Here is a 12,333-nt window from a genome sequence, read left to right on the forward strand (position 1 = left end):
CCGGCCCTAGAGTCAGGAGTACCTGAGTTCAAATTCAGCCTCAGACACTTAACTAGCTGTGTGACCCTAGGCAAGTCACTTATCCCCAATTGCCTCACTAAAAAAAAAACACAACAAAAAACCCAAAAAAACGATATTAGACCAGAGTCTAACTCATCTGATCCTTTTGTCGACTGGTAAAGCTCACAGAATCCCTCTCAGAATAATGTTTTTAAATGCATAAAATAAAATGGGAAACAAATGATATTGAAAATATAGTGTGGTAAAATAATGGAATTTTGGTGTTACTCCCAACAACATTTATTAAAATATTTTTAAAACAAAGTTCATGGTCCCCAGGTTAGGAACCATTTTGTTGGTTCATTTATAGAAACTAGATATGATTCTTGTTTTCAAGTGCTCACCTCTATGTTGACTTTTTTATCATACAAATATTTTATTATTTTCCAGTTACATGCAAAGATAGTTTTCAACATTTGTTTTCATAAGATTTTTAGTTCCAAACTTTTCTCCCTGCCTTCCTTCCTCCCCCCTCCCCAAGACAGAAAGCAATATGATATAGGTTATATATGTACAATCTCATTAAACATATTTCTGCATTAGTCATATTGTGAAAGAAGAATCAGAACATAAAGGAAAGACCTCAAAAAAGAAAAAAAATCAGCCAAAAAGTAGAAACAGTATGGTTCAATCTGAATTCATAATCCACAGTTCTTTTTTCTGGATGTGGAGAACATTTTCTATCATGAGTTCTTTGGAATTGTCTTGGATCATTGCACTGCTGAGAAGAGCCAAGTCTATCACAGCTGATCATCACACAATGTTGCTGTTACTGTGTACGGTGTTCTCCTGGTTCTGCTTACTTCACTAAGCATCAGTCCACTTAAGTCTTTCCAGGTTTTTCTGAAATCTACTTGCTCATCATTTCTTATAGCACAATAGTATTTCATTACATTCATATACCGCAACTTGTTCAACCATTTCCCAATTGATGGGCATTCCCTTGATTTCTAATTCTTTGCCATGTGGTGACTTTTTTAAGGGGATTAAAATGAGATCATGTGCCTTATTGCAGTTTTTTATAGCTATGAATAAAAACCATAAACCATATTTTTTTTGTGCAGCCAGTGAACATTTTCAAGAATATCCCAATCCTGAGAAAGCTGGAGGTAAACACTTCAAGGTCATGGCTAATAACAGGAAATCGTGTAAACCACTTTCTTGCTTTTGCAGTGAGATGACCACTGTTTGCACTGTAGCTGCTTTTTCTTTGCCTAGGATAGCACAGCCCCCAGCAGAATGATGCTTTACCTCATGTTTGTGCTTTGATCCACTTCATCTTACTACCATGATAAGGCAAAGCTTGCTTGTTAAAGGGAGTGAATAGACCTTGTTCTTTCTTACAAAGAACAAATAGATTATACACACAGGCAGCATTTTTGGGTTTCTTTTGCTCAAAAAGTTTGACATGGTTTAACAATAAACAAGATACTTCAAAATGACTTTAAGGTTATATTTTTAGCATGGCAGTTTTTATAAAAGAGATCGTATAAGATATACTTGACTTAAAATTAGCTTTTGAGCTTGATTTTTTTGCAGTTTTGGCTTTCCTTTTAATTGCATCCCTTGCTATTAATGGGGGGAAAATTCCACAAACTATCATTTTGGTTGTTGAATGTTTAAATAATATGCTGCCTTTAGAGCTTCAAGGCTGTCCCAAATGCCAAGCAGCATGCTTTTATGCAAGGCACCATCAAGTTACCCATGGATAATCTCAGCTTTTTGTTGTTTTACTGGGTTGTGTTAGTAATCAGGTTATTTTAACTGACTTCATGTAGCTTATTTTTCAGAGGGAGTCACTAGAACTGGAATACCATTTCTCCTTTTTTAGCCTCTTTCATTTCAGAGTTGGAAAACATCTCTCATAGATACTCTTGTTTTAATTCATGTTGGGTCCCCCCCACCAAAAGTAGAATGTAAACTTCATGAATACAGTAACTGTTTTTGTTTTGTTGTTTTATTTTGTTGTATTGTGTTTTGTTTATTTTGTTGTATTTTATTTTGTCTTTGTATCACTGTCTTCTATAGTACCTTGAATGCAGGAGGCATTTAATACATATTTCAATTATTGTACTTTTAAATGTAAATATGCCATATCCCAAGTTTGCTTTAATTTTCATGATAGTGATAAAAGCTTGGAGTTAGAGAATTGCTATAGATGTGACAGTGGGCAGGTTACTATTTCTCTACCATGTTCAATGTACCACTGATTGCAATAATTGTTAGGGATGAAATCACTTCAAATCATTACTTGACCTGTTTGAAGAAGTAATTCTTTGTGGATAGTCTTTTTTTAGGTTCCTTACCTTGTATAGTGTTTTACAGTCCTTTGGGACACAGTTGTTGGCTGTGTAACATCCACCTTATTTTAGTTGTAGTACATTGTTTTCTTATTTCTTTAGTCTCCCTCCTGCTGCTGTTGTCATTGTTTTCATCTGGAGAATTTCTTTACATTTCCCCCTTTTCCTGCTTTTCTTTTTCTTTTTCATTTGGTATATTTCTTGCTGTTTTGAGGTGATAGGGATAAACAGATAACTAATACAGGATAATTTGAGACTGAAGAGAACATTAGTAACCTGGGAGTTTTCATTTTGATTTAAAAAAATTTCAGGGTGGTTTCTATGAGCAGATTTCACTATTTAAATTATATATTCATAAGGATTTGGATTGATACTTTGACTTTATGGAATTAAAATAGATTTGTGGAATTTGTTATACCTCTTGATTAACTGATAGCCAACAGTATTCCCCATTTTAGGCATAAATATAGCAGCCTTTTGTTTGGTTTCTGTGGATATCATACAAAGTTGTATATTTAGTATATCTTTTTGAGGCTTCATTTTTTCTCTTTCAACATCTCTTTGTAGATAATATAAAAAGACCAGCATCAATCACTGATTGGTAGAGAGAAAATAAGATTAGGTTCTTAATCTGTCTGCCATACATACTTTGACAGTTTTGAATGGAAAAAACAGGTTAGGCTTCAACTTTCTGTCTAAACCTTTTCTGTATTTTCTACTAGCCCCTCCTAAGTAACAGTCTCTCCCTCCCCAAATCTCTTTTTATTTATGTATGATGCACATACTTTAAAAAAGTTGTTTTTGTGTTGGTTTCAGTTCCCCTTCTTGATCATAAGCCCAATGAGGGTAGGGACTATGCTTTTTTCCTTTTTGTACCTCATCTACTGCCTTAATACATGAAGCAGTAAGTTTTGGTTGTTTTGTTTTCTATGTACAAAGTACATGTGAAAATGATTTTGAAAGGGATTAAGAGTAGAAATAGGGTTTGCAGACTTTGTTTAATATCAGTTGTGTTTCTCTGACTATTGAGTTAGAAATATTTTGGGAAAAGGAGATACATGAAAATACCTCTTGCCTAGTACAGCTCCCTATAATTTAATAATTTTTCATGGTAAGATGTTCATTATAATGATAACTATCTGTATCAGGGGTGGAGTATATTGTGTAAAACATGAATGAGTAAATCCACAATCCACAAAACAGACATATAATCTGAATGTCCCAGGGATGAACATTATTTAAAATTATCCTCTTTCAAAAGCTGGTGATCAAGATATTCTTTGCAAAGTTGAGAGGGTCATGTATATTCTTTTGATGTTTGGACATTGTGATAATGTAGTTACACTAACATGTTTTTTTCTCTATCTAGTCATACAGTTTATCAAGAAAGAAAATAGTGCATTACACCAGTTTTGATCAACGAAAGCGAGCGAATGCTGCATTTTTAATAGGTTCTTATGCGGTAAGTGGATTTAAAAAATCATGATTATCATTGGTTATGCATTTGTGTGTAATATTTCTGTTTCTGCTGAATAAAACAAGGCCCACTCTTAAGTTCTTGGGCAGTGGGCACGGTGTGTGAAATGTAATACTATAGGGTGTTTTGGAGTAAAGTTGGAAACCAGCATGAATCATAGCAAGGGGATGGTTACTCTCTGGACTTTATGCTAGAAGCTACTGAGATTATATTTGAAAAACTGCTTGCAGTTTGGGTTCCACTGAGATAATAGTGTCTCAGAAAAAGTGGTAGGAGAGAGCCAGAGTAGTCTAAGAAGTCTTTCAGCACTTTTGAGGACTGGCAACCCTTACTGTATTCTTTTCTGATGACTTCTTAAAAGTTCATGACCACCGAGAAGAGTAGAAATCCAACAATCTGGGTAGAAGTGTGTGTGTGTGTGTGTGTGTGTGTGTGTGTGTGTGTGTGTGTGTGTGTGTGTGTGTGTGAGAGAGAGAGAGAGAGAGAGAGAGAGAGAGAGAGAGAGAGAGAGAGAGAAAGAGAGAGAGAGGGAGAGAGAGGGAGAGGGAGGGAGAGGGAGGGAGGTGAGAGAGAGAGGAGGTGGAGCTTGAACCCATCTTCCTGGTTCTGTGGCTAGGGTCACACAGCTAGTAAGTGTCAAATGTCTGAGGCCACATTTGAACTCAGTTCCTTCTGAATCCAGGGCTGGTGTTTTATCCACTGGCTCTTTATCTATTAGGCAACACTGACTTTCTTTGCTGAGGATTTTATGATAAGATGGCTAGGGGGTCATGGTGACCGGGAGCCACCTCTTATCAAGCCATAGTTTAATGGCAGTAGGACAAGAGCTACTCTGTGAAACCATCATCCGTAGGGCAACATTAGTTCACACTTGTCTTCAGACTTGGGGCCCACTGTTGGGATAGGACCTTTTTAGGGAGCGATTTTGAGTAGGCTGAGGGAAGGGAGAGCCAACAACCTGCAATTAAGTACTACCACATCTGAAAGCCCTAAGGGAAAAAGGCTTTAGAGTGAAGGCCAGAACACTAAGAAACCCATAGCCAGATGGCTGGAGGGTCTCAGCCTCTCTAACTCTAAAAACTGATGACTTTGAGTGAGAAGGAAATAAGAGCAATCTCTGCCCACTGTGTCTCCATCCCCAATTCACTGGTCCCCTCCTTGGTCTTTTTCTATGTCTTTTGGGGCTATATGAAGCTTTCTTGTATCAATCCACTTCACAACAGACAACATAGCCACTGGAATGGGAGACAGGCCTAGTCCCAGCTCAACTACTAATTATTATCTGTGTAACCCTAGGTGAATCTTTTTAACTTCTCTGAGACTTAGTTTCCTCATCTGTAAGATGAAAACAGGGTATCTGGAAGTCTCCAGTTTTGTGGCAGTTTTCTGGTTTTAGCATTTAATCAGCCTGTTTTTGTTCTTGTTTTTGTTTTTTTCCTCATTAAGACCAAATGCAAATCTGGCTGTTGTCATGATGAGTTAGTGAGATGGTGGTGGGTTGAGTTTATCTAAACCAAGTACAATACTTGCTTTTGACTTTACATTTGTAATTATTGCTCATTTGAATTGGGATAATTGATACCTTCCTTATATGAAAGAAAGCCTGTCATAATGTCAGGGTTTGAGCCACATAGATGATCTGCTCTTTCCTTTTGGGTTTTTAGTGATGATTTGTAGTTAGGACATTGTCCTTGGTCTCCCGTTCAAGACTTTATCTAGCTTTGGTCTAGTTTTTTTTAAATACCCTTTCTTGGGAAGGGAGAAGAAAGTATCTCAGCTTGGAGATTGTTCCCCTGAATCTAATGTATGCTACTGATAGAATATAAGGTCCTTAAAAATATGGATTATTTTATGTTTTTCTTTTTGCATTTCTACTGCCTTGCACACAGGTCTGTCGAATAGTAGGTGCTTAATAAATGATTGTTGGTGAATTGATTGAGTTAGTGTCTGGGTTCCAAGCATTGGTGAGGGCTGACATTAAGAGCAGTTCATTGACCCTTTTCCCCATTTACCTTTACCACAGCCATTCACTTTGGCATAGTCTAATGGAGTAAGTTTTCTGTCATGTTTCAGAGACCCTGTGATTTCCATGAGGCATTTCTAGAAATCCCTTAAAAGAAAGTATGGCAGGTACATTTAAATTTGCCCATTTTACCACCAAAATCTTTGAACCTTTTTATGATAATACAGTGGTATGATAGCCCCTATGATAATAGAGATTGGGGTGCCTTCAGATAAGGAAAGGTTCTAATTCCTTAAAAGGCACACAAAATCTTCTGGTCTGATGAAAGAAGCCTAGCATAATGCCTTTTTTTGCATATTATTTACATATATCTGAAAAGCTGTTTTTAAAGTGATTCTTTCATGTATCCTTTCTCTAGTGACTTATTTTTAAAAAAATAGCTATCACTTGTTTTTAACGTCAGATTAATTTCTAAATATATTCCTGTCCCTTTCCTTTGCCATATAACCATCCCTTGCAACAAAGAATAAAAAATAAGTTGACAAGTATTTATTAAATGCTTACTATATGTCAGGTACCATATTAAGTGTTGGGGATATAGTGAAAGGTGAAAAGACATCCTCATCCTCAAGAAGGTTACATTCTAAAGCGGGGAGACAATATGCAAACAATGAGGTGTGGTGATAATATAGTTAGAGTAGATGGAAGGCATGAGCAGTTGGAGCTTAGGGAAGTGATTGAGGGAAAGGTAAGAGGAGACAAAGTGTTAAGATAAATGGTTGGGATAATATCGACCCTGACTCACTTCAGAGGATTGATATTAGGATCAACTGAGATAAAGTAAATAAATTGCTTTGAAGATGCTAAAGTAACTATACAAATAGCAGGTATAATAATAGATCCAGCTGAAACAACCATAAAACAGATTAGACATACAAGGGAATGCTTTATATTCAAATAGAATTGCTCTTCAGCTATATTCAACATAAAACACCCATTTTTGAAAGTATAAAACTTAAGATATGCTAAAGCAGAATTTATTTGCCAATAAGGCCCAGGGAAGTCAAGGTTTAGTCTTGTGACTTTGACGAAGTCAAAAAGTCTCTTCTTTTGATGTGATCTGTGACCTTGGTGTGCATCTGCTCTCTTATCTCTAAGCTTTTTCCTGGACCTTATTCTTTTCAGCCTTTTTTTGTCTGTTACTTGGATGAAAAAAAATAGAAGACATCCTTATCAAATTTATGGATAATAGAAAACTTGGAGGTAAATACATTGGCTGACTAAATCAGGATGCAAAAAGGTATCAACGGGCTGGAATGATGAGCAACATTTAACTTGAGCTGAGATAGTTAACATTCAAAATCAGCATGAAAGGAGCAGCATTCCATGTAAAAAAAGACTGAACTTTTCTCATTTGTAAAATGAAATGGCTAGACTAGGTGGGCTGAGCAGTTACGTGGAAAAATTAATAGATTTAATATCATGATTTCACATACAGATTTAGAGCTAGAAGGTCAGAGGTCAGAATATCTACCTTCCCTCTTCATTTTACAGATGAAAAAATTGAGATCTAGAGAAATTAAGTAATTGCCCAGTATCTCACTGATTTTAAGTGGCTGGGCCAGGATGTGAATATACTTCTCTTTACTCCAAATCCAGTGATATTTCTTACTTTCAGTTTCAAAAGTGTTAGATTGAAGGGAGGGGAGTTGTAAAGGAGACAAATTTAGGGTTGAGATAAAGAAAAACTTCTTGACACTTGGAGCTGCCTGAAAGTATAACGGGATGAAACAGGAGTTAGTGGAATATCTCTCACTGGTTGTCTTCAAGAAAACGTTGGATGAACACTTATTTTTTCCGCCCAAGCGTGTGTATGAAATTTTGTGATTATGTGACAACTCTGCAGAAAATCCAAATAATAAAAATAACAATAACAATAATAATAACAAGAGTTCCTGTTTCTATAGTGGGTTTTTTTTTTTGTTTTTTTTTTTTTGGTGGGGCAATGAGGATTAAGTGACTTGCCCAGGGTCACATAGCTAGTAAGTGTCAAGTGTCTGAGGCTGGATTTGAACTCAGTTCCTCTGAATCCAAGGCCAGTGCTTTATCCACTACGCCACCTCGCTGCCCCCTCTATAGTGATTTAAGGTTTAACCCTATAGGCAGAGAGTATATTAGTATTTCCATTTTATAGAAGGGGGGAATCAAGGCCTAGAAAGATTGAGTAACTTGTTCAGTGTTACATAGCTGTCAGTTGTTGGAACCAGGACTCACATCTGGATCTTATGGTTTTAAGTCTAGTGTTTTTCTTATTATACCCAGCTTCCTCAAAATTAATCTCTTATATAGAAAAGGAAATTGAGAGGTTGCACAGCTAGAATTGACAGAACCTCGGGTCACCTGTTACCAGAGATTCTGTGCAGGAGATTTATTTTCTGATATGAGTTGGATTAGGTAACCTCTTTAGTCCCTTCCAACTCTTGAGATTCTATGAGTTTTAATTGACTGCAAAATCAATGTAGATATGATTGGGTAGGGGGCAAAATCCCCCAACCTACAGTTTTAGGCCAACTTGATAAAAGTCCAGTGTCCAGAACAAGTGACATGACAGTTCCTTTATCTATTGCCCTGCGTATGGATTTTAGAAGGGACACTAACAGACTGGAATATGTGCATAAGAATGTGTCAAGATAATGAGGGGAGGGGCAGCTAGGTGGCGCAGTGGATAGAGCACTGGCCCTGGATTCAGGAGGACCTGAGTTCAAATCCGGCCTCAGACCTTTAACACTTACTAGCTGTGTGACCCTGGGCAAGTCACTTAACCCCCATTGCCCTGCAAAAAAAAAAAAAAGAAAAAAAGAAAAGAAAGAAGAAAAAAAAAGAAAAAAGATAATGAGGGGAATGGATGCCATGCCACATAATGATCAGATTGAAGAACGGAGGCTATTTAGCAGAGAGAAAAGAAAACTTGTTGAGGGGCAGGGTCCTGGCATGCTAATGATATTCAGCCATTTTAAAGACGGCCCAGTGGGAAGAAGAGTTGTTCAGCTTGTAATGTGGAAGATACTTGGATCCAGAGGCCCCAACAAAGGACGGTGTGGTGGAAGTGATGGGTAGGAAGATTTCAGTTCAACTATCCAAGCGTTCGAACTTGTCTGAAAACTGTATATGCTGCTGCAATTGATAATGAATTACTTGTCATTGAAACTATTCAGGCAGAGGTTGGATATTGTATCACTGATGTGGTAGAGGAGAAGATTCATCCGTCACTCGGGGTTGAACTGGATAGTCTCTGAGTTGCCTTTTATTTCGAGAAATCTGTGATTCTTTCAAGCCAAAGAAAAACATGTACATTGTTGAAAGGTGAAACAGAAAAGCAGAATAAGATACCAAGAGCAGTGTTGGTTCAAAGGGAACCTAATCTCTTGTCTTTTGTACTTAAATCATAAAAACCACTGCTGATGTCATCTAGCAGCATTTTCTGTTCCTCTTTATTGATGTTTTGTTAAGTGTAGGAGAGTGTATATTTTCTGCTGTTTGGGAGAAGAGAGGGTAGAGAGAAGGAAAGAGAAAAGAGAGACAGAGCAATAGCGATTAAAGGGAGGTAGTGTAGGTAACATGATTTCCCCCCCCCCCCATTTTCCATTTAAAAAAAGATTATTTTGTAGCTGAGTGCTTTTGTGGGATTTTTACCCTTTGTCATCTTTAAATAGGGCAGACTGGTTTTCCATTCTCCAGGTTCCTGTTTGGCAGCTCCAAAAGAGGTCAGGCCCTCACCTATTGTAGGCCTGAAGGCTTTTTCTACCCTGTCCCAGAACCCCCTGCATAGCCCTCTGCTCTTTTTATCAAGCTATTGGGGAGACTCAAGTTTGAGTCTTGATTCCTACACTTACTAACTGTGCTGTCCTGGACAAGTCCCTCTTCCTCTCTGAACCTGTTTTTTCCCCTTAATTGTAAAGATGAGGATAATAGTACTTTTTTAAAACCTACCTCAAAGGCTTGCTGTGAGCAAAGGGCTTTGTTAAACCTTAAATCTCTATAAAATTGTGAGCAGCTGCTACTCCAGTTTTCCTCCCTTAGGCTTGCTTAGTAGTTTAGTGTGTCCCTCATACAATACAGATCAGAATTTCAGCTCAAGGGTCTCCACTAGTTGTCTGTCTGTCTGTTTGTCTGTCTCTCTCTTTCTCTCTCAACTAATAAAGAACATTAACTATTTATTTTTCAGTTATTGTTATTGTATCTTTAAAACACACCATCCAAACTTTGTTTTCTCATATCAGCTGCTACCCTGTCCTATACGTAATAAATGCCTATTGAATTGGATACATTGATGCTTATATAATTATATAGTATATATACCTGCTCAAATAAATATTTTCATATTTATATTTATAAATATGTAAAACATTATTGGGGTCACTCAGCATGCATAAATTTTGCCATTGAAGAATCTTGGCTTCTGGAGTAAAAGGTCATTTTCACGAATATGTTGTACTGATGAAGTATATTTGTTTGGAGTTTCATTGATAGGACTGGAATGATTTGTCACGAAGACATCTTTCCCCAAAATGTTACCATAAATCATTCCTACATTCTTCATAGTCAAAATAATCTCTTGCTTAGATCTCTGCAAAGCATCAAAGGCTTTGAATAACAACAACAAAAAAGGGTGTTTGGGTTAGATATAAAGACTTGGAGATTGTAGAGGGAAAGAGCTAGGGCTGTTATTTTATAAGAAGCAAAATTTGTGTTTATACATTGAGCTCCACTTAACTTTTCAATTTTAAAACTTAAAAATCCCCAGAATTTTGTTAGTGTGTGTTCTCCTTCCACTGATGAACATTGTAACTTCTTTCCATGTGCCTTAGCATAGATGATGTTCATGAATTGACTGTGGCCAAAACTAATTGCTACCTTGTGGCTAACCTTCTAGCCTCCAGCTTTAACTTGAGACAACGTTGAAGTCTTTTCAGTTCTGGCAGGACTTATTAGGGTTTGTGCTCCACTCATACAATTAAAAAAAATTCAGGGTCATCTTTATGTCATGATAAAACAATTTATTGGGAAACCTTATCCTTTGTGATCTTGGTGTGAATAAGGATGAGGATGGAGTTTTGTTTATAATTTATTATTCTTACCACTAGATAATTGGCCACCTGATGATAGGGTGGTTTTTTGGGGGCGGAGGGAAGGGTAGGTAGAGTCTTAAGGAACTCACAAAGAGATTTGCTAAGGTGTATGGCACTTGCAATCTCAAAGTTCTGTTTGAGTAAGTTTCTGTGGCCCTTTCTCCAATATACAAAACTAATGAATAATAATTAGACTTCCTCTCCTCCCTTATTCAGTTCTATAAACAATAGACACTCACTTTGTACAATACACCATATGCACTTTTGGGACCTTTAAACAGAGGTGGAGCTGGCTTTGTTTCTTAATGAAGTGCTTTGGAACAAAATATTTCATAAGACATTTTGTGCTCACTAGTATGACTAGTATGAGTACCAGAAATATGACACAGGCTTTCTTTGTAAGAGCTGACAGGCTGTTTTGCCAAGGCCTCTGAATGTATTACCTCTCTTGATGGCTGAAGTATGGTGCCCTGTTGCTACTCAGCTTCTCCTGACTAGGTGGCTGCTAATGACAAATTCCTAAGATTTTTTTTTTTTAAAAAGCTATAGAGTTCTTTGTTCTCAAAGACTAATTGGCTCTTAAAATCGTTTTTCTTTGAAAAGCAAAGTGAAGAAAGCATAAGAAAGCCATGAATGTGTTTATGCCCTGAATACAGGGTTTATAAAAAGTAGCTAATGGTATTGTTTTATACAAGGTGGAGGGGGGAGAATCTTAGGATTGTATAGTTAGGACTGGAAGGGACTTTAGAGGGAAAGAGTTTAAATCATTTAAAAGGGAATAACTTTTTTCTTAAATGGGCTGAGATGAATTCTAGCAGAGGCAAGCTATGCCGTTTGAAGACTCATTTTACAAAGGTCTGCATATACAAATGGTTGTGAATTTTACATTTGTTTGCCTTTAAAGATGGATTCTTGATTAATTATGCTGGGAAAAAGACAGAAAAGGCTTGGATGACAGAACTTGCATGTCCAAATCTAGTATTCCCTGACATTTTATGAGTTGCCACTGTCTTTTAGAAATTGAGCAATATCTGCTTTGAGTAGCGATATGGTCTTCAGAGGGATATGCCAGAACTTCTTCATTCATTCAGTCCCAATCCTTTATCAAGCATGTAAATCAGAATGGGATCACAGACCCAAGGTCAGAAAGAAAGAAAGAAAGGGCTTAACAGAAGCCAGAGTATGGACAGTTAAGAATATAAATAGAAACTTAATAAAGAACCCATATGACTATTATTCATTTTCTATTTCCTCATTTTAACACCAGAAAAGATTAGAAGAAGTGGTTGGTGGAAACTTTGCAGGCAGATTATTATTATTATTGTTTTTAAAACCCAGAACAGTCTTTATAGACATTTTCATTTAATGAATAGTTGTTGAATGCTATTATTGCATGCCTTTGGT

The 12,333-nt window shown here is 36.9% G+C and overlaps 1 protein-coding gene across 4 annotated transcripts in view; it reads left to right on the forward strand.

Annotated features, from left to right (window-relative positions):
* Positions 1-12,333, forward strand: part of CDC14A (cell division cycle 14A) — a 230,831-nt gene that overhangs the window by 44,142 nt on the left and 174,356 nt on the right. For all 4 annotated transcript variants that reach the window (XM_044003007.1, XM_044003006.1, XM_044003004.1 and 1 more), the window contains exon 4: positions 3,730-3,822. In XM_044003007.1, coding sequence (XP_043858942.1) covers positions 3,730-3,822 — 93 coding nt within the window. The remainder of the gene's footprint in view (positions 1-3,729; positions 3,823-12,333) is intronic.

This window comes from Dromiciops gliroides, chromosome 4, assembly GCF_019393635.1.
Source record: "Dromiciops gliroides isolate mDroGli1 chromosome 4, mDroGli1.pri, whole genome shotgun sequence".
NCBI classification, from domain to species: Eukaryota; Metazoa; Chordata; class Mammalia; order Microbiotheria; family Microbiotheriidae; genus Dromiciops; species Dromiciops gliroides.